General features: G+C 42.5%; 1 protein-coding gene across 3 annotated transcripts in view; it reads left to right on the top strand.

Annotated features, from left to right (window-relative positions):
* The window catches only part of SEMA3D (semaphorin 3D), a 136,957-nt gene that overhangs the window by 46,341 nt on the left and 68,133 nt on the right, over window positions 1-22,483 (top strand). For all 3 annotated transcript variants that reach the window (XM_030960791.1, XM_030960790.1, XM_030960792.1), the window contains exon 3: window positions 13,012-13,172. In XM_030960791.1, coding sequence (XP_030816651.1) covers window positions 13,012-13,172 — 161 coding nt within the window. The remainder of the gene's footprint in view (window positions 1-13,011; window positions 13,173-22,483) is intronic.

Below are 22,483 nucleotides of genomic sequence, written 5' to 3'. Positions count from 1 at the left end.
GATGAGATGCTTGACTGTTGCATCAGAGCAGTTAGTTTGCTAAGTTTCAGTACAGCTGGCTTATTTCCATGTCATGCATCATTTAATTATCCATATAAAACATAGTTAAAGCTGTACAGCTCCTTGAGCCTCACTTAAACTGTCTGTGACACTGCAGTAATCCCAGTACCCTGATGGGGTGTTGCACAACTATGACTGGTTGGAATGTGGTAAACTGGTGATATGTAAGAGAGCCTAGAAATGAGTTTGCATTTTGCAGCTGTGCTTGCTCTGCTGGAAGAGGAAGTAAAAGCAGAGAAAACCCTGCTCCTGTGGTAGTACCAGCAGCTGTAAATCTGAATGCTTATGAAAATCAAGGAAAATGTGCTGAGTGAAGTAGTGGTGTTTTCCTCTTGTTTGTTATTTAATTAATTTTTGATGGTTTGTTATTTCTCAGAAAAATCTATCTCAGATTCCTTTGCGGAAAAACATGAAGTGTTTGTGTGAGAGTGAAGACTCTACTACTGGAAGATTGCATAGTTACGCAAAAGACTTTGCCTGTTTTGTCTCAAAAATGCTTTCTGGAGTCAGTGATCATTGAGACTTAAAATATACCCTAGCTTGACGATGGATGGGCACTGCTGTCCATGCAAGGAAAGTCTCTTGTATATGCAGTAAACTAAATATAAATGTGAAGGCATTTAGTAATAGGAAAACCAGAAAATTTCTTACAGACATTTTTTTCTTTTTTTAAGCTAGTGAACTTGAAGGTCAGATCCAACTATATGTTGCATTTTCTGTCATATAATTATCATATATATATAATGTCCTGGAGAGCAGCTTCCAGTCATTGACATCAACAGTTTACATAGCAGTTGAACTAAGAATAACCTTGGAGAACTGACCCATATCAACCTTTTAAGTGTAAACTGTAGCTCACTACATTTTTTGTGTCTTCATAGTCACAGAAGGGCCTCAGCTGGATAAAAGAAGAATTGTGTTCAAAAAATACAGAACTATTCTGCTGAGTGTTCACTTCATTAAATCTTGGAAAATGAGAGGAAACAAAACTGAAAGAGTGATACTTGGCAAATAATTTTTGCTCCCTTGTAAAAAGAAGGATGGGACAGCATCAAAAACAGTTTCCCTAGAAGAACAGGGGAAGATACATGATAAATGGCATCAGCTCGAAGGAGCGTTCAAAACTGTTTCTTTGACTGCTTTTTACTAATGACATCTGTTAAGCAAATCCAATTCAGAGCAGTTTCAGCAACCCCAATATTGTTCTCATTCCAGGTATTATAGGATGGTGTGATCCACCTGACATCAGTCAGTGTAGCAGTGGACATCTGTGGTCACTGTTCAGGTTCTCAGGTCACATCCTGTTTCCCTTTCCTCCCTCCCCATTTCTGCAGTTCTGTTTATAGATGAATTACCCAAAGAAGAGCTGAGGAATATAATCCCTCCTGTATTCACAGTCCTTTGGAGATAAATACAGAAAGAGATAGAAGAAAGAGACAGAAGTTCCTGTATCAGTCAGAAAGATTGACTAAATCTGTTTGGGTGAGACAATTTTTAAGATGATGGGAGTGACAGAGGTACATATTTGCAAAATTTGAAAAAAGAGACATTCTACTTTCTGAAAATCCTGGCTATACCAGAATTTCACACGGTGTTGAACCATAGACTTTGAGAGCTAAGAGGTTATTGAAGGCACCAAAAGTTTGAAATTAGTTATTTGGCCTTTATGGGATGGTATTAAATCTTCCTGTGCATCATCCAAGCAACCTGGATTTCGTTCAGAAAGACTTCTCACTAAATCTGTAACAGAGCATTAGGGTACATGACATCCTGCTCCAAAACTAATAAGTATAAATACTAATAATAAAACATGTCCCCCACCAGTATTAACTAAAAGCCTACACTTGTATATCGAGAACATCCATGGGTCATGTCAACCAAATTTATATTTGACAAGAGTTGTGTGTGAGGGTCCTTGTGCCTGCTTTGTCAAGGGAAGCTCTGGGGTTGCCAGGTTCCCAAGTGATGGGTCTGCACATGGTGTCTGTTGGGGCTTTGGGTGCCCAGGGCCATGATGAGTTCCCTGACGGGGCTGGAGAGGGCAGGCGGGGCTGTGATGTGCCCTGTGATGCGCTCTGGGTTCTGTGACATCACAGAGGCCGTGTCACAATGGGGACAGGTATAAAAGGCCACAGCGGGTGCTGCTGCCCCAGTAGAGCCTGGACGAGTGGACCATGGCTTTACTGCCATTGCTCTTCGTGCTCGTGCAAAGCCTGATCCAGTACCCCCAGCCGGCTGGGGATGGGCTGGATGAGGCCACGCACAGGCAAATGAAGGAGCGTCAGGAGCTGCTGGACCACCAGATGGCTCGGCTGCTGCAGGAGCTGGAGCAGCAGGACGAGGGTTCGGGAGCCGTGCTCTTTGGTGCCCTGCAGCTGTGGCCATTGTGGGTTCTTGCTGGAGTCCTGCTCCTCTTGGGCCTGTGGTTTAGCTGCAGGAGAAGGAGCTGTGAGGCCAGCGGCAATGGTATAAGCGAAGGTGAAGAAAGAGTAGATGGACAGGAAGAATACACGGAGGTGAAGGTGCAGGAAAGCAGCGCTGCCAGTGAACAGAGAAGCAGGGAAAAAGAAGACCATGATGGTGGCAAGGAAAAAAGCGGTAGTGGTGGAAAGGAAGACGGAGAAAGGACCGGAGATGCTGGGAATGAGCAAGGCATCCTTTTAGTGGACCGCATAGAGTGGCCTGTGGAGGACCTGGAAAGAGGCTGCTCAGTGATAGCTGAGCTGATGGACAGCTTGACTCGTGTCTTTGTGGACAGTGTGCGCCATAGCTTCTACCCAGTGCCTCAAGAAGCCATTGGGGTGGGCAGTGCCTTTGAGGGTTGGTCATGGGATGGGGGTGTACCGTGTGCTGGTCCCACTGAGTCCCCCACCAGGGCACACCTTCCACCTGGAGGTGAACAGTGCAGGGCAGGTGGCAGCAAGGACCTTCAGTGTCCGTGTGGAGCTGGTGTGCACGTGCGAGAAGGAGCAGCTGGGAGAGAAGCCCTTGTGCTTCTTGCACCAGTCATGGAAGGGGCTGTGGCGGAAGCAGAAGTGCAGCCTCTTAAAGACACTCTGCACTGGCTCCTACTTGGATGTGGAAAAAACCTCCCACTGGTTCTGCCAATTGGTGAGAAGCTCGTGGCTGCAAGTGCCTCAGTGGCACTCATGGCACTTGGTGTTTCAGCCCTGCAGCCGGTCCTGCCGATTGCAGCTGAGCAAAGGCAGGGAGAGCCTGAGGGTGGAGATGCTCTTTGGGGTGCGCCAAGGGGACTCTGACATCTTTGTGGTCAGCCAGCCCACAGAGGCCCAGAAAGGCAGCTCCAGCATCTTTGTGAGCAGCCAGCCTGCCAAGGCCAACATGATTGCAAGCACAGCGTGGCCCGAGACGTACGCTGTGGCCAAGGTGAAATTCTTCCGGCACATTGCCAGGCAGCTGCTGTGTGAGAGCTTGCACCTGAAATGCCTGCAGCTCCTCACCTGCATCCTGAGGGGCACAGGTTTTTCCAGCTCTACTTGGAAGACTGTGGTCATGCACGTGCTGACCACAGTACCTCTGTCCTGGTGGAACAGGAGTACATTTGCACGGCAGCTGTGGGACATCATGGTGTATCCTGGACCGCTGCCTGCAGCTGCCACGCCTGGAGCACTTTGTGCTAGGCAACGAGAGGCTTCCTGCAGAGATCAGCTTGCCGCCGGCAATGCGAGGGGTTGAGCCGCCTAACCTCTTTGAGCACCTGGCCCGAGATCCGTCCGCCCTCAGAGAGGCGATGCAAGCTTATGGTCAGCTGCGATTTCGCCTCTGGGTGCTGCTCTCCCGCCACTGAGAGGAGTTCCCTGCACAGAGCTGTGCTGGGGTGTCACACCCGATGGCAGCCACCTGAACTCTGCATAACTGCTCCATTTTTCACTGGCTATCCTGAAGCTGCTTTCCTGCTCCTGCGGAAGGAAGATGCTGGAGCCCATGGATTTGTTTTGAAGACACATCTCTGAGTGGCCTTGCCCTTGCAGTTCCAATGGTGCTGCAGACCAAGTGTCTGAGGGAGAAACTGGCTCCACCTGTACATCCTCACAGAAGATACTGAAGATGATAGAGGTTCCTTAGAACCCCTGGAAGACAGCTAGCCTGTTGGGGCTTAATGTAGTTATTTTTTTGTAGCTCTAGCTTTAGTTGTAGCTGTAGATTTAGTTGTAGATCTAACTGTAGCTTCAGTTGTAGTTGTAGCTACAGATTCAATTATACTTTTTTATTATCATTCCTTCTAAAGGCCCTTTAGTGTTGTCAGATGTGCAAAGTTACCCTCTCTTTAGAGAATTGAACTACCCTTATTTAGTGACGTGTATGCTTTTCAATAATATTTGAGTATATATGTTTGAAAAGTTAATAAAAGGAGATAAGTTTCTCAAATTGTCTGAAATGTGTCATTCTTTGTACTTAACCCTCTGTATCTTAGAGGATGTCCCTTCTCTACCCTTATCTGAAAAAAAAGACTTTTTGCAAACAGAGATGTTGGATATATTATGTATGCTGTCTCACGAGCATTCCCATAGAAATGCTTGAAGCTTGAAATGAAAATGCCCTAAAGTGTGTGAAACTTCGTATGGTGTTGAACTATAGAGTTTGAAAGCTAAGAGGCTATTGAAGACACCAAACTTTTGTAATTCAGTTATTTGGCCGTTTTAGGATGGTATTAAATCTTCCTGTTCATAATCCAAGCAACCTGGATTTTGTTCAGAAATATTCGTAAGTAAATCTGCAACAGAGCATTAGCCTACAAGACATCCTGCCCCAAAACTAATAAGTATAAATACTAATAAAAAAAAATGCCCCCCCACGTATTAAATAAAAGCCTACACTTGTATACCAAGACCATCCATGGGGCATGTCACCCAAAAATTATATTTGACAAGACTTGTGTGTGAGCCTCATTGTGCCTGCTTTGTCAAGGGAAGCTCTGGGGTTCCCAGGTTCCCGGGTAATGGGTCTGCACTTGGTGTCTGTTGGGGCTTTGGGTGCCCAGGGCCATGATGAGTTCCCTGAGCGGGCTGGGGAGGGCGGGCAGGGCTGGCCTGTGATGCGCTCTGGGTTCTGTGACATCACAGGGGCCGTGTCACAATGGGGGCAGCTCTGAAAGGCCCCAGCGGGTGCTGCTGCCCCAGTAGAGCCTGGGCAAGCGGTGAGTGCACAGCAGTGAGGAGACAGGGCTGGGGGAGGGCAGGGGCTGGAGGAGGGCTGGGGCAGAAGCTCTGGTACCGGGCTGTGCGTTCTGCCCCCGCACCCAGGGCCCGGCCCCGGCGGCAGCGCCCGCTGAGGGCGCGGTGCTTGCTGGGGCAGCGGTGCAGGCCTGGCCGCCCGCCAGCTGCCATGGGCCCTCTCCTTCCTGCCGCCACATCCCTGCGGCTCCTGTGCCCCACGGTCTGTCTCCATTCTGGCCCCACTGAACACCTTCTGTGTGTCCTCCTGCAGACCATGGCTTTACTGTCATTGCTGTTCGTGCTCGTGCAAAGCCTGATCCAGTATCCCCAACCGGCTGGGAATGGGCTGGATGAGGCCACGCACCAGCGAATGAAGGAGCGTCAGGAGCTGCAGGGCCACCAGATGGCTCGGCTGCTGCAGGAACTGGAGCAGCAGGACGAGGGCTGGGGAGCCGTGCTCTTTGGTGCCCTGCAGCTGTGGCCATTCTGGGTTCTTGCTGGAGTCCTGCTCCTCTTGGGCCTGTGCTTTAGCTGCAGGAGAAGGAGCGGTGAGGCCAGCACCAGCGGCAAGGACCAGAGCTCCTGCAAGGCCTTGGGAGACAAGAGTGGAAAACAACTGGAAGAAGACAGCTGTGATTCAGAGGAAGGTGGAGAAAGCACTGATGTGACTGTGGAGGCAGTCAGCAGCAGCAGTAAAAAGGACAGAGACCCACATGAAGTAAATGAAGGAGAAAACAAGGATGTACAGGTGGAGCAAGACAAGGACGCTGGAAAGGAAGAAGAAGGAGATGGAAATGAAGAAAAAAATAGTGGTGGGAATATGAAGGTGGGCAACAACGATGATTTAAATGAAGGTGAAGACAGCGTGAATGGACAGGAAGAATATACGGATGTCAAGGTGCAGGAAAGCAGTGATGCCAGTGAACAGGGAAGCAGGGATTGCACTGGGCAGGAAGATAGCATTGAATGTTGGAATGAAGCAGCCCATAGTTGTTTTGCTGCACGTGAGGAAGAAAATAAGGAAGTTATAGAAGAAGATGGCAATGATAGAAACAAGGATGAAGACCAGGGTGATGTGAATGTGGAGGCAAACAAGAAGGAGGATAGGAAAGAAGACAAACAAGGTAACGCGGCTGCCAGTGGAAAAGAAGACCGAGATGGTGTCAAGGAAGAAAGCGGCAGTGGTGGAATGGAAGACAGAGAAAGGACAGGAGATGCTGGGAATGAGCAAGAGATCCTTTTAGTAGACCACATAGAGTGGCCTGTGGAGGACCTGGAGAGTGGTTGCTCAGCAACAGCTGAGCTGATGGACAGCTTGACTCGTGTCTTTGTGGACAGCGTGAGCCATAGCTACTTCCCAGTGCCTCAAGAAGCCATTGGGGTGGGCAGTGCCTTTGAGGGTTGGAGTCCCTGTGACTGGGATGGGGTGTACCATGTGCTGGTCCCACTGAATCCCCCACCAGGGCACGCCTTGCAGCTAGAGCTGAACAGTGTAGGGCAGGTGGCAGCAAGGACCTTCTGTGTCCATGTGGAGCTGGTGTGCACGTGCGAGAATGAGAAGCTGGGAGAGAAGCCCTTGTGCTTCCTGCACCACTCACGGAATGGGCTGTGGCGGAAGCAGAAGCGGCAGCCTCCTAGAGACGCTCTGCACCGGCTCCTACCTGGACGTGGAAAAAACCTCCCACTGGTTCTGCCAGTTGGTGAGAAGCTCGTGGCTGCAAGTGCCTCAGTGGCACTCATGGCACTTGGTGTTTCAGCCCTGCAGCCGGTCCTGCCGATTGCAGCTGAGCAAAGGCAGGGAGAGCCTGATGGTGGAGATGCTCTTTGGGGTGTGCCAAGGGGACTCTGACATCTTTGTGGTCAGCCAGCCCACAGAGGCCCAGAAAGGCACCTCCAGCATCTTTGTGAGCAGCCAGCCTGCCAAGGCCAACATGATTGCAAGCACAGCGTGGCCCGAGACGTACGCTGTGGCCGAGGTGAAATTCTTCCGGCACATCACCAGGCAGCTGCCGTGTGAGAGCTTGCACCTGAAATGCCTGCAGCTCCTCACCTGCATCCTGAGGGGCACAGGATTTTCCAGCTCTACTTGGAAGACTGTGGTCATGCACGTGCTGACCACAGTACCTCTGTCCTGGTGGAACAGGAGCACATTTGCACGGCGGCTGTGGGACATCATGGCGTACCTGGACCGCTGCCTGCAGCTGCCACACCTGGAGCACTTTGTGCTAGGCAACGAGAGGCTTCCTGCAGAGATCAGCTTGCCGCCGGCAATGCGAGGGGTTGAGCCACCTAACCTCTTTGAGCACCTGGCCCGAGATCCGTCCGCCCTCAGAGAGGCGATGCAAGCTTATGGTCAGCTGCGATTTTGCCTCTGGGTGCTGCTCTCCCGCCACTGAGAGGAGTTCCCTGCACAGAGCTGTGCTGGGGTGTCACACCCGATGGCAACCACCTGAACTCTGCATAACTGCTCCATTTTTCACTGGCTATCCTGAAGCTGCTTTCCTCCTCCTGGAGAAGGAAGATGCTGGATCCCATGGATTCGTTGTTCAAACACATCTCTGAGTGGCCTTGCCCTTCACCCTCCAGTTACGACAGTACTACTGACCAAGTGTGTGAGACAGAAACTTGCTCCACTGTATACCCTCACAGAAGACCATGAAGCTGCGAGAGGTTGCTTGGAACACCTTGAAGACAGCAACGTAGACTGTTATGGGTTTAATGTAGCTAATAATTGTAGCTGTAGCTTTAGTTCTAATTGTAGTTGTCCTTGTGCCTTTAGTTGTAGTTGTAACTGTAGTTGTAGCTTTTGTTGTAGTTGTAGCTGTAGCTTTTATTAGACTTGTTTATTATCATTCCTTCTAGAGGCCTTTTATTGTTGTCAGTTTTGCAAAGTTACCCATATTTTTTAGAATTGAACTACCCTTCTGTAGTAACTTGTCTGGTTTTCAATAATATTTAAAAATATATGTTTGAAAAGTTAATAAAAGGAGATAAGTTTCTCAAATTGCCTGAAATGTGTCATTATTTGTATTTAACCCTCTGTATCTTAGAGGATGTCCTTCCTTTACCCCTATCTGAAATAAAGCCTTTTTGCATACAGAGATGTTGGATGTATTAAGTATGCTGTCTCTTGAGCATTTCCATAGAAATGCTTGAAGCTTGAATTGAAAATGCTCTGAAATGCCTGAAGTTTTCAGCAGAGTACTCCTGAATTTTTTAGGCAACTTTTTAAAAGTTTTCTTTACAGTCACTTTTATACGCTCCTGTGGATCAATTCAGTCCTAAAAGATGAAGACAGATACGGCCCTAAGTGCAAAACATATGGTTTAATACATCTTTTTTGTCTTCTCATAACCAAGGTTTTGACACAAAATTGTGACAGCAGAAAGTAATGTTTTCTCTATTCCTGGTTATCTGTGTCCTTTTGGAGCGGCTCTGCTGGTCTACGAATATAACCTTTTCCACCAGGCCTATATAATACTGTGTAGCAATGAGAGCCACTTTGCATGCACAGCTTTGTCCATGGTGAGATGCAGCTAAAGAATATACAATTTACTTCTTGCATTACATATTAGAGATTTGTAGTAGTTTGGAAGTATGTATTCTCTTTGCTTTTGTAACCATACATCTGGGGTCAACTGGTCAATTTTAAACCTGGAATTCCTTAGGACTTGGATAAATTGCTGCAGTCATTCTATAAATACTTTATCTCCAAAGTTTGGTTGAAAATTTCTACAATTCCCAAGTAAATCTTCATGTGTACTCTCCAATGTGAGAAAGGACTTGCTCCTGCCTGAAGGAAAGTAATGTGACCTCTGTTTTGTGCTGTATATGAAAATTATACAGCCTCTAATTTCAGAGGCCTTCAGAGATGTCCTTAGGTGTAACTGTTTTGAAAGAGGTTGAGATGTTCCCTTTCTGCTAATTTCGGTGTGGTTTGTCATTAGAAAAAAGTGTGTAACTGGTCACAAAGGGAATTCTGAGTCTCAACCAAGTTGGTTCCACATTGCTGCATTCTTAGACCATGCTGGATTTGAGGAATGCTAGCATCGTCACCACAGATGTGACTTGATGCTACAAAGCCTAAATATGTTATAAATGCAAATACGTATTATCAGAACAGAATGACATTTTTACTTTTGAAGCCTTTTTGCTGTAGCTCTGCTGCTGGAGATTTTTTAAGCGTTTTTTTTTAAGTAAGCAATGATCATGCTCTTGTAAGCCAAGTCCACTGAGATACTGTGTTAAATGAATAAAACCCAGTCACTATTCCAGCTTCTACTACTCATCAGTGAAATATAAAGCCAGAAGGGAGTTAGCTGGATGCTTTCTAAATCACCAAGCTGGAAAAAACTATTTAATTTTGAGGAAAACAGCAAATAGAGACTATAAAACTGAGTGCTGAACATGTAGTCGTGAAAGACCATCCCTGTAACTAACTTTGTTACTGTGCCTTGTGAGAATGCTGTTTCTGTGTTAGCCAGGCTACAGAGATGCAGTGATTCAAATTGACAGCTTGCTCTAAGCTTCAAAATCATTGGGAAATGTGCTTTTCACAGTAAATTTTTCCAGTGTAATGTCCTTGGTGATAGTAAATATGTCTCACTGTGAAGGGAAATTTCAACGCATAAGATTGGATTGTGTTGTTTTATGGAGTGAGAAGAGTGATTAATTTGGCTGCAGTTTAATCAACCCTCTGTTAATGTTTACTTGTGAAGTTTTATTAGGTCATGTTTCAGTTATAATCTTATCAATGGTCATGCTCAGAGTCTTACTTCCAAGCTGTTTTCGATAGTAAATGACTGGCCAAACCTGATTCTTCATTGCTTTGCAGCTTGTGTTGTCATCTGCGTCAGTAAGAAAGGAGTGTGCAGTGTTGTCATTTCAATCTGGAGTATTCTACAGATGTTTTCCTTATGATGTAATGAAATAAATGATAGTACAAGGCATCAGACAGGGCTCATTCCCACTTGGGCATTTCAGTCATGAGGCAGCATTTTCTCCTCACTGTTGTAGCTCTTCTAGGTGGGCTTTTTTTACTGAGAAATTCTAGAACTGTTGAACAACAGATGAGAAATATCCATTTGGAATAGTTTCTTCAGAGATCATTCCTTTCAAATAAGAAGGAAATGGGAAGAAGAGAGGAGTCTCAGTCATCATCCTTCATGTATGTGGAGAATCAAATCCACATATTTTTGCAATTGACACTTTTGCAAAGGCCCATGCTTTAATTTGCACAAGCATATAATTTATCGTTCCTTAGATCAGGTTTCTGTGGCTGCAAATGGGAAGATTTTTCCCTCATATTCTGTATGTTAGTTACTTGTGTCCTGCAGGTGAGGACCGAGGTTTTTATAGTATCATGTTAAACATAAGCTGTTCCTAAGTGATCTTGCTGGCAGTTAATAAACAGATCTTTTAAAGTGTTACTAGTTTAGAAAAACCCTGACATCTTTGTCTTCACAGAAAGTATGGAAGAATGGACAGTGCTGATGTATAGCAGTGTAGTGCCCAGCGTTGGGTGTAATTTTTCAATGTGAAGCAGGATTTTTTTTCCAAAGAACTGCCAAATAAATCTCACCTAGTGGAATAGGAGTGGCAATACATGGCAATTTGTTTTCAGATTGTACCTTAACAACACCCTGCACTGAGACAGACAAACACACACACAAACTTAAGTAGAAGTGACTGAGCCAAAAAATAATTGTCTTAATTATATTCCAGTTAGTCAGATTAGTAATAATAAAATATTTTTCCTCCCAGAGTTTTGTTTATTCGCCAGCACCAGAACTTAATTTTTTTTTTTTGCCTCTCATATGGTTTCTGAGAGACCTTGGAGAAAAATACTTGGGTGGGATTTTTTTTCCTTTTATTTCATTTGGGACTTTTTCTCCAAAACACTGGCCCTAATTTTCTTCATGATCAGGATGTGCAAATGACTTTTGCAGTAAGTCTGGCTTTTCTAGCAGGAATGCTACATTGTCCATCCAGTGCCAGGAAGGTGGAAATATCCTTAATTTTATGTTCAGTTAAATACTGGATTTGCCTTTCTGTCTGATGATTTCCAAGTAGTTTAGTTTGGAGAGTTTGCTTGTGGAAGAACTGATTGACATGTTTATTTTCTTTTCCCCAAAGAAATGACTACCAAACAAGACTTAACTATCCTTGTGCTCTTTTCTATATTGTTTGTGTCCTCATCCAGAATTACGTCCACAGAGTATTCATGAAGCAGAATGTTACAGAATTTTTATTTTACAGCCCTTTAGCTTTTTTGTAGCTTTACAGATTCTTTCATTAGTTTCGCAGAGCATTTTTTTCCTAATTATGTTTTTAAAGAGATTTGAAGCTACTGTGAATTCACAGTAAAACTTTATTGCCAAATATTTGGTTTTAATAGGGATCTTAGAGGTTGCTACTGGAAATTCCCCTTACTATACCATCCTCACTGAATTGGAATAAATTATCTTTGAAGCTCCCTTGATTGGCTGGAGAAGGAGGCCTGTGTAAACCATGTGAAGTTCAACAAGGCCAAGTACAAGATCCTACACTTGGGTCAGGGCAGTACTTGATATCAACACAGACTGGATGATGGATAGATTGTGTGATGAATAAGTTGGGTGCAGCCCTGCAGAGAAGGACTTGGGGATACTGGTAAATGAAAGAAAAAATGGATTTGAACCAGCAGTGTGTGCTCACAGCCTGCAAAGCCGGCCTACCCTGGGCTGTACCACAAGAAGTGTGTTCAGCAGGTAGAGGAAGGGGATTCTGCCTCTGCAGTCTGCTCTGGTGAGACCCCACCTGCAGTCCTACATTCAATTCTGGGGCACCCAGTTCAAGAAAGACATGAACCTTGGAATGAATCTTGAGAAGAGCCCTGTTCATGGTCTGAGGGCTGTTACACCTTTCATATAAGGACAGGCTGAGAGGTTTGGGGCTGTTCCACTAGGAGACAAGATGGCTCTGAGGAGACCTTATTGTAGCTTTTCAATATATAAAGGGGGCTTGTAAAAAAGATGAGCAAGGACTTTTTACCAAAGCCTTTAGTCACAGGACAAGGGGTAGTAGTTTTAAACTGCAAGGGAGTAGATAGAAACTGGATATAAGAAAGACATTTTCCTTTATGAGAGTGGTGAGAAACTGGCACAGGTTGCCCAGAGAAGTTGTGGATACCCCATCCCTGGAAGTGTTCATGGCCATGTTAGGTGGTGCTTTGACCAAGCTGATCTAGTGAAAGATGTTTCTCCTCATACTGATGGAGATGAACTGTATGATCTTCAAATGTCCCTACCCACTCTTTCCTCCTCCTAATTATTCTCGACTGGCATTGACCTTCTTTGCTGCTTTATATTTGGAGCACCAAATATGGTGAGGTATTGAACCTTGAGCATGTGTATCCATGAGTATGGTAATATAAACATAATCAGTTTTCTTAGACTGAAGGAAAGATAAAGCACACATTTTGCAAAGATCTGTCTTTTGTGGTTTCTAATTTATGTTTAATTTCTGATTCTTCTATGCCATACACATAATTTATTAAGAAAATTTTACATAGAAAAATATTTTGTGAAAGTAACTATTACCCAATTTGGAAGTAAAAAGCCCTCCAGAGAACCCCAAAGTTAACAGGAACTGTATAATGACTTTGGAAAGACATGCTCCAAGACTGCACTTATCTCACTGGTATACTCCATGCTGGTTGCATGTATTTACAAAAGACACTGGTGAGTCATATATAAACATTTTGATTATAAAGATTTTTTTCATTTTCCCACAGACTTGCTGCTTTCAAACAGCTGCATCCCATTCCTGGGCTCAACAGAGGGGCTTGATTTTCGAACCCTGCTGCTAGATGAGGAGAGGGGCCGGCTGCTCGTCGGGACAAAGGACCACATCTTCCTGCTCAACTTGATTGATGTAAACAAAAATGTAAAAAAGGTCAGTGTGCTTCCTATGGAGTTTAGGTTAAATTAAATTTTGTTAAATTCCTAAGTTAAATTTTGTTAAATTCCTTTTTTGTTGGTTTTGGTTTGTGTTTTTACTTATTTATTTCTTCACTGGGTAACTGCAGATTCGTTGTGCAATGCAGTTTACCAAGATTTCATAATCTCACCTCCCACAGTTATACATATTGTCTTTAATCAATTGAATTTCTCATGCTATATGATCTCCTGTGTGACTGATGACCTGCAAGAGATTAGCTATGTGGAAGAGCTCTGTAGTGGATGAAAATAGCATCAAAATATCAGCAAACAGGAAAAATGTAGCTCAAAGTGTTCACTTCTCAACTCCTCTGGTCATGGTTACCTTCTTAAAAGCATTTGGAAGGAAATAACTGAAGACAGCTCTTTCATTGCTTCCTGGCATCACTGGGATTGCTTTACTGTAATACTGAGCAGAGCAGAAGCAATTTGGATGGTTTAAATTATAGTAAAATGTAAGTGGCAATTTTAGCATTTTTGTTAATATCTGGAATTACTAGTGATGGGAAAAGCTTCCACTGGGATCTGCTGTAGTCCCTTGCCTGTGCCCAGTGACAATGTGTTAAATTGAGATAATAAGATGACAATTTAGCCTTCAGTATTTCTATCAGACATGGTGAACTGGAGCTTTTGTAAGCACAGTTGACTGCTATGAGTGAAAACCAGATGCTTGCATAGGAACACACGAAAACTGGTTTCCTGCTTCTTCCAGATATGAAGAAATTTTGAATTCTCAGCTGTGTTTGGTATTTTCTTTAGGCACCAGAGGGGGGTTTTAAATTACTGCTTTCTGCTGCCAGCAATGAAGAGGTAACTGACCCTGAATTAATGTGATTGCAGGCAGGGACTGAACAGGTGGAACAAGATACTATTTTGCTCACATGTTTGAGAGTAACACTTGCTGTCATTGTATAGAGGAGATACAGTACCAGGCAGAATATCTTGTTCCCTATCTTGACTTCAGCAATGCTGCACATGCCAGCATTGTAAAACTCAGATTCTGAGTATTTCAGAAAATTTCTTCTTGGGATGCTTTATCAAGCGCTTAGCTTGCTTCTGTCATCTCAGTAACTGACTCAAAATCCACCCCCCCCACCCCCAGCTATTGCATTAATAACAGCACTGCTAATTATAATTGCAAATTTTCAGACTACAAATTGATTTTTGGTGTAGGCTTTCTGTAGAAAACAAGTTTTGTTTGTGTGAAAAGCAGGCTTTTGTTTCTGTGGGATGCTGCTTGCCTCCTGAGAGATGCTGAGTGCTGTCACTTCCCATTGTGTTCAGTGGGGCTTTATGAGCCCAGACCTTGCTGGAAGTGGCAGCACCCTGCCTGAGCTGCCCCTCAGTCCAAGCTGGTGACATTTTGCCTTTGGCCAAGCCCCCACTGATCATTATGGACCTTGTGCCTTCCAAAGAGAGCAGAACACAGAGCCAGGAGAACTAACCTGCAGTCAGACAGTGGTATAGATGTTACAGAGAAGAGACTTTGTATTTGGAAGGAAAATTTGCATTTCCTAAGATGAATAGAGAATGTATGCTTACGTATCTGTGGTAACCTGAAAGGGAATAAAATTCCTAACCACTTGCATATCTAGACTAAATATGTGTGCAGGTTCAAATACTTTTAGTAGTAAACTAATATCAGTTTAACTATTCAGATAATATTTAACTTCTTAGAAAAGAAACACATGAGGCCAAATACATCTGAGTGGGAAGAACTGACTTGAGAAGCCTTGCAGAGCATCCTGGTGTGATGATTTCCAAGGCCTCCATGGGCATTCAGCAACTTTATAAATGTATCTTATTGTGTAAATGCCCAGGAAACACAAGGCAATATCACACAAGTGTTTCTCTTTAATTCCACTGCTCTTGGCTGGTTGAATCTTGTCAGTGGAGGGAAGGGAGGAGATGAAGGAAGTAGCGTGAGGAGCTGTGCATAAATCTCAGTGCTGAGGAGGATGCTGGAGGATTCTCTACAGTAGCAGGGAAGTGTCAGAAAGTAGCATTTGCCGGTGCTGTGTTTAGACTGACCGTAGTTTGGGTTGGCTCCAGGCCAGGCGGCTCAATTCCAGGCTTTCCCAGCGTGAGGAAACCACACATGTTGGGACTACAAGGGTCTGAAGTGTGTCCTTTGTACTCCTCTGGAGTATGAGTCGTCTGGAAAAAATAATCTGCTTATACACAGCCACTAAAATGAGTAGAAATTGATTAGAATAATAAGTTTCTGCCTGTAAATGATGTGTTTATTAATGACTTTGAGGAAGGAGTGTTAAAAGCAAGCTGAGGGGGCAAGAGAGGTATAACAACTTTGAGACTAGAATGCAAGATTGTTCATAGTTTAGGGTTTCGTTGCTTTAAAACAAAGCTGAACATTAACTTTAGAATGCTCTGTGCTGGGTAGATTAATCTTATTTTAATAAAGCTCTCAGTTTCAGATATTTGTTTTGTTAGGAGCTACTGATACCTCCAAAAGCCAAGTCAGAATCCCCAACAATTTATTCTCATATGTGGATATAATGACTTGGCAAGATTATATTTTAGAGTCTGAAGCTCTGTATTAAAACATTTCTGGAATAGTATTCAAAGAAACATCCAAAGCCTTGTATCCTGCTCCCTTCTATAATGTATACATATATATAATTTAATAACTTCCTTTTTAAAACCTATTTATTTACCTAAATTAGTTAATTTGACTTACATATATTAAGTTATGGCTTTATTTCCTGGTGTATTTTTCCTTATGAAATAAATCAATAGTTCTGCTGGAGTCCCAATTTCTTAAATCATTGTAGATGTTATTCGATTTATTGTGTAATAGGTTGAAAACTTCCTTAGCTGGCAGCTTAAAAAAAAGTCTGTCCGGTTTCCAGTGCTTGCAAACCTCATTATAAAACAACAGTAAGTACCACAGTGTAATAAGCAAGTCTTCCAGAATGACAGGCGAATGCAGAAAGCTAAAGTGATTATAGTCAATAAATACATAAAGTTTAGCAACAGATAATCATAATTCTGTAGCAGGGATATATTTTCTCTGAAGTTTTTGTGTACAGAAGCCTTTAATCTTCTGTTGCTGCAGTGGCATTATCACGTGCCACAGTCTTTTTTGAAAGATCCTCACATGCCTGACAAATTCTGCAAGCTGTTTGCAAACTGGAAGACTTATGATTTCTTCCTAGGAGTAAAATAAAGATGATCAGTGAAGGAAAGCAGTTCTGCTGAAGGCCTCTGTGCCATTACCACCAGAAGTGCTGTGTAAAACAAAAGGATGTTTAACAGCATGAGAGGCTGGAAAGCTGGAGAGGAGATTCTGTAGGAACACCAGGCTCTGGGATCCTGCTGAAAACATTATTTAGTACATTGAATTTTCTCGTGGGTTTGCTTAAAGCCTTTTCTATTTTACTCCTTAAGCTAAATAAATAGGAAATACAGAATGTTGTCAGCTGGGTAAACAGTGGGTAAATAGCTGCAGAGCAGTGGTGCCCCTTTCTGTGGCTGTGCTAACAGTGCACACGGGGTTACATGTCAGTGCGATTATCACGGTGTGATCCGCAGCGCGACCCGCCCAGCTCCGCGGGAATAGGAATGCTATCAAGGCCTGACAAGCTTTTGAAAAGCTGCCAACCTGCAGGAGCTGTCAGTGCTAGAAGACACAGCCCCATGTGGGCCAAATAGATAAACATGTCAGATCCCCAATAGCAGCTTTGGAGCAAGCTGTTTTCATCTGTCCCAGTGTGCACTGGCTCTGGGTCACAAATTATCATCGCTTGGAGCATCCTTGGTTTGTAGTTGCTACTGTTTTTCTGGCATGTGCATCTGTCTTGTGACATCCTTGAATGCCCTCTTGTATTGACTATTTTCTGTATTTCACAAGAAAAAATATACATATCCAAAAATATATATTTATCTGCTGGGTAAATGCTTATGAAATAGCTGCACATAATTTTTTTCTGTAACTCCAGTGCTTGCCAACAGTTCAAGTGGGCTTGTATTTCAGCACTATTTGCAGTGTGACCCACCCATCTCTGCAGGAAGGGGAACATGTATGCAAATACATATGCATATTTATGTAAAACAGCACCCTTGAGATACAGGAGCAGAATTTTACATTCATTGCTCTGAGAAACTTTCTGTCAGTCTATATAAGCATGGTTTCAATTAGAAATGAACCCAGTGGGAATTTAGCCAGTACTGAAAGGAGGCTTTGGTTCTTGCCATCAGGCCTGAGCCTCAGGAATACATACAGGGTCTGAGGTGTTTATTGCAGCCTTGAAACACAGTAATACCAAGTTGGTCCTTCTTAAAAAATATGTGCAGCTTATTCTGTAGCTCAAAGGAAGTTAGCTTCCTGCCTGTCAGCAAAACTGCAGACAGAGAGTGAAGCTTTCTTGACCTGTTAGAAGAAAAAGTTTGCCAGGAAATATTATTGAAGGCCAGAGAGTCATGTGGAAGCTACTGGAGGTATCTAAACTTGGGAGAGTAGGGCATCAGGATAATCTAGGATAAACCCAGTGGAACTTCAGGTTAGGGACTTCCAGAGGCAGAGGTGATACCTTTGTGCTTGCGAGCCCTTGGCGGAGTGGTGGACTCCCCAGGAACCACAAACAAACCGCAGCAGGGGGGTCTTACCTCGGAGCTATTTTTTCTACAAAGTTGTTTGACAGACTTAAATTTAGGCACCTGTGTAGACAAAGTGAAAGCTTTTGAAAAGTGTTTACAGACACAAAAGCACAGATGGAGCAAAACGTGAAGCAGTATGAATCCAGAATGACAGCAGTCCTAGGTGGAAGAGAGTGTCTCTGTTACTTCCTTTTGCATTGTTGTCATAAATTTTGTTTCCATAAACATCCGCTGTCATTTTTGTGTTTTACCCATGTGTTTAGCTATAAAGAATGGCCAGTATCCTGCTCTCTGAAAACATTTGGTTATATTGGTCATTGGCTTTTTGAAAGGTAGGATTTGTTTTTAGTCTGAAGTGATAAACATGTCAGGAACAATGCCATTTACCCTAAAAATCCTGGTGTATAGTTTCCTTTTAGGAGAAATAGACAGTAGTCAGAAGTCTGCTGTGGTTACACTGTGGAATATTAAGTGTAGAAGCACTGAAGCCTTTTAAGATTTCATCCAGTGTAAATGAAATTAGCATCTGGTCTATTTTCTTTAAGCTTTCACATGTGCTCATAACATACACTGAAAATGCACTTCTCAGAAAACCCTTGAGGATGTAAGTATTGGCTGCTACTTAAGTTGTGTTGGAGATCACATTTTAAGAGGAGAACTGGGGCATGTGGAGATGTTGCTTTGTTGCAGATAGATGCAATATTAAAGCCCATTTGGTTCTAATATGAAGTTTCACTCTAACAGCCACCTGCCAAATTAAAGTTACCAAAATCTTGTGAATGTGTCTTCCAAATACACAGCTTATATTTTCCTCTGACTTTCAGTGCATTTTACTCAGTTTGACAGCACCATGAAAATGAAGAATGCTGTGCACTGACACTGGCATTCCTGCTGTGTTGTAAATCACTTTAAAACAAGCCTCATGTTCTCTCTTTCCCCCTTCCTGTTACATCAGATTATATCTATCAGAGATCCAATTTTCTGTTACTATGAAATAATTGGAGATGGACATTCTGGTCAGTTTATTTCCTGGATGCATGTTGTAGGTATGGGAAATAGTACCACAGGTGAAGGTCTGTAGCAGATGTAAAAAAAAAATACTAAGGATACATTCGTGGTTTTTAAGGATCTCTTAAGTATTTCTGGGAGTTAGCTGAACCTTGATGAAACTGCTGTAAAGAAAGCTGGATGAAAAAACTCTAAGGACAGCATGGTTAGTTTTCAAATACAAGGAGAAATTTAGATGAGGAATTTAGATGTTTCAGCTTCTTTTGTTTGCTGATCACTTTAAAACATGGAATTCCAGAGTACAGCAATTACAGTGGGAGTCAGTACCAAGACCTGCTTGGGGTAACCTTCCTGTTAGGATTGTGTGTGAGAACAATCTGTCCAGTTCCCCAAGCTGTGGACTTCCATACTGCCCACATTAATGCAGCAGATGTGAGATATTTAGAGAACAACTGGTATACGAATATGGTGTGCTAAAATCAGATCATTTTCTCATTAATTAGTGCAGTTGATTAGAGCATGGTGCTAATAATGTCAAGGTCACAGGGTCAGTCCCTGTACAGGCCATTCATTTAAGAGTTGAACTCAATGATGCCTGTAGGTCCCTTCCAACTCAGAATATTCTGTGATTCTGTGATAATTGTAACACTCTTTGTTTTCCACAAAATAACACAGAGAATGCATTAAATTCTTCGCAATGTTTTCTGGGAAATTCAGTAAATTTTTAGTGCTTGCAGTAATTTTCAGTGAAATGACCTGGGGTCAGTATACAGCAGTGACAAATATCCTAGTTCTCAGGATGCAATCCATGAACACCCACTCTTATTGCATTGGGGCATGACATTTGTGATATTGTCTTGTGCAGCAGGGTGACATTCTTATTGGATCACTGTCGTATGTTTTCTCAGTGCTCCTTGATCTTACTGTTTTTCTTTGCTTCTGATTTTTGAGCTATGAATTACAAAGTTCTTCAGAAAATCAAGAAAATAAATTTAAAAAAATAAAGTCACATTATTGTCATTTTACTGGTGGGAAAATTGAGACCCGACTGTCACATATAGTAAGGCAATAACAAAACTAGGATTAGACTGTCTCCTGGTTTACTTCAGTCTGTTTGGCTCATGTTGCCTTCTTTACTGTACTCATTTTATGGTCCCATTGAGCTAAGTCATGAATCCTTTTTTTTTCACACAGGGGGGTAGTTTTTCATGGAGAAGAGTTTCTCAGGGGGAGTGTATTGCATATGCCAACGTGACAAAGGGTTTACAACTCAATCTGGCTTTGTTCTTCGGAAACTGCAGTTGGGACTGTCATTTGGGGAATTTACCCATACCAATGAGCCTAAGCTTCTGAGTTATAGTGTACATGCTTCACAAAACCTTAATATGACATTTTGATGCCCAGAAAGCTGTAATTTTATTGCATACCTTCCCTCAAGCATCAGTATGATGAATATCTAGTACAGAGAATGAAACAAGGGAAGAAAGCTGGCCTGCTTTTGCTGCATCAAGCAGCTGTTTAAAATCTGTATTTTCATCTAAATTGTTTTATCACCTTTTATTCCTTTAAAATAGTAAGGGAGCAATCCCTTTCTTCCCAGGCCTCAGATTTGGCGTGTGAGTGTTTTGAGAGGTGCCAATCAGCTGATGTCCTTCATTCCTGGTAGGGACACACCCTGCTGGAGCTCCATGCACCACTAGCAGAGCACTTTGGGGTGTGTGGTACCAGGGGCTGCACTGATAGAGAAGTGCTGCAGCACGTGCACATCATCAGGCACAGGAGAGGCTCCAGTGAAAGCCCCAGGGCTGCTGAAAGCCAACAGCCTCAATGGGACACTCAAGTGCTTGCTGCTGGCTTGAGCGTGGGTATCCTGGGGACCTGAAGCTGGAAGGAGTCACGTTGGTCAATTGGACTCACTCCCTGCTATCAGCACCACCTACCTCATGGAGCAGTTGTTCCTTTCATAACCCAGCTGATGTAAGTGGCCCTTTGGGATACTTCATGCAACTTCTTTAGGAATGTTGTTGCTGTGGAACAGATCCTTGTTACTCCAGTGTTTCAGATTTAATTTTTGTTAAAATCCACAATCTGATATATATTTATTTATGAGCAGTTTATATCCATTTCCTCTGGCTGTTTATAATTCTGGTCTTCAGAGCCCTTTGATTCTTCCTGCTTAATTTAACTCCATTTGTATTAGCGTTGCTTCCCAACTTTCTGTCACTGTCATGGATTGTGGCAGAGTTCTGGGTTTTTACCAAGGCTACTGAAGGGCACATGAAAGATTATGAGCTCTCTTCCTTGAGGGACTTCATGAGTAACTTTATACCTCAAGTTCTTTACTTATCAGATCTTTTTTTTTTCTTGTACTAGTGCCTGTTTTTTGCAGCTGAGCTGATCAGTTTCCATGAGATAATTTAGTAAATAAATACTTAAGTGGAGCCATGAGGAAGAGCAGTTCTAGCACCTTAATATACTTCAGCTGGGTTACTAAAGTGCAATATTAGAGTGAAGCAGTGTCTGTTTACCAAGTTATATTGTCTTCTCTACCACACTCCCATTTTCATTGGAAACTTGTGTTACTTCTTCCCTAACTAAAATCTTGCTTTGAAACCTTACAAACAGATGAAGACCAATGGGTTTTTTAATTGCTTAGGTAACTTATGATCTTCCTCTTTTGTATTGTGACATCATATAGCATTTCCCACTCATTTTATTAAGTCCTGAACCATCCTAGATTTAGAAGCCTAATTAGAAGTGATTCTTGAAAAAGCTCTAATTTCACACTATATTTTTTTTTGTAATCAGATTTTACTGTTTTATTTTTAAGAATCCCTTCTCCTAAGGATTTATAGTCTGAACAGTGTTAGCTTAGGAACAATATCTGATAGAGAAAGATAGATACTGAAAAACTAGTAAAATACCAGTATTATTAATTCATGACAGATAGCAGCTGAAATTAAGCTCTTTTGGAATGAAAAGGTTGGATTCATATATATATATATATATATATATTTTATATATATATATTTTTATATATATATATGCACACATACATAGGTATATACATTCATGTGTATATATTTATATATGTATATATACCATCCACATACCAATGTTATATATATATTTATATTTATATTTTTATATATATATATATATATATATATATATATATATATATATAATAATACACATTTAAAAAAATTTTTTGCTTTCCTTTTCATTCCTTTCTTATAGTAAAAATGTGTATTTAGTGGACAGGAAAATGTTACTTTTAGAAGTCTGATGCTCCTGATTTGGAAAAGACCTTTGTGGTTTTAAATGTTTTGTTTTAATCAGAAATCAATTTCCAGCTACCCTTTAAAGTGATACCTTATCTGTCCTATGCTTATGTACTGCTTAATTTTGTACTCCTGGGAGGTATTCTTTCTCTCTGATAGAAAAGAGCTTATTAAATTTCATTTATTAGGAGAATTTAATTTCTTTCCTGTTGCTAAATTTAAGAAAATATTTGAAGAATGATTTAAAAGCAATGGTAAGGTTGTTTTTTGTTTTAATTGGGCAATAGAAGATAAAAGCTGGAAATCATGACAGTAGCCAACCTTTGGAATTTCGATATGGTTATTTTAGAAGGAAAAT

This window comes from Camarhynchus parvulus, chromosome 1A, assembly GCF_901933205.1.
Source record: "Camarhynchus parvulus chromosome 1A, STF_HiC, whole genome shotgun sequence".
Taxonomy (NCBI): Eukaryota; Metazoa; Chordata; class Aves; order Passeriformes; family Thraupidae; genus Camarhynchus; species Camarhynchus parvulus.
The sequence above is the reverse complement of the archived record's forward strand: the minus strand, read 5'-3'. Positions and strand labels throughout refer to the sequence as shown.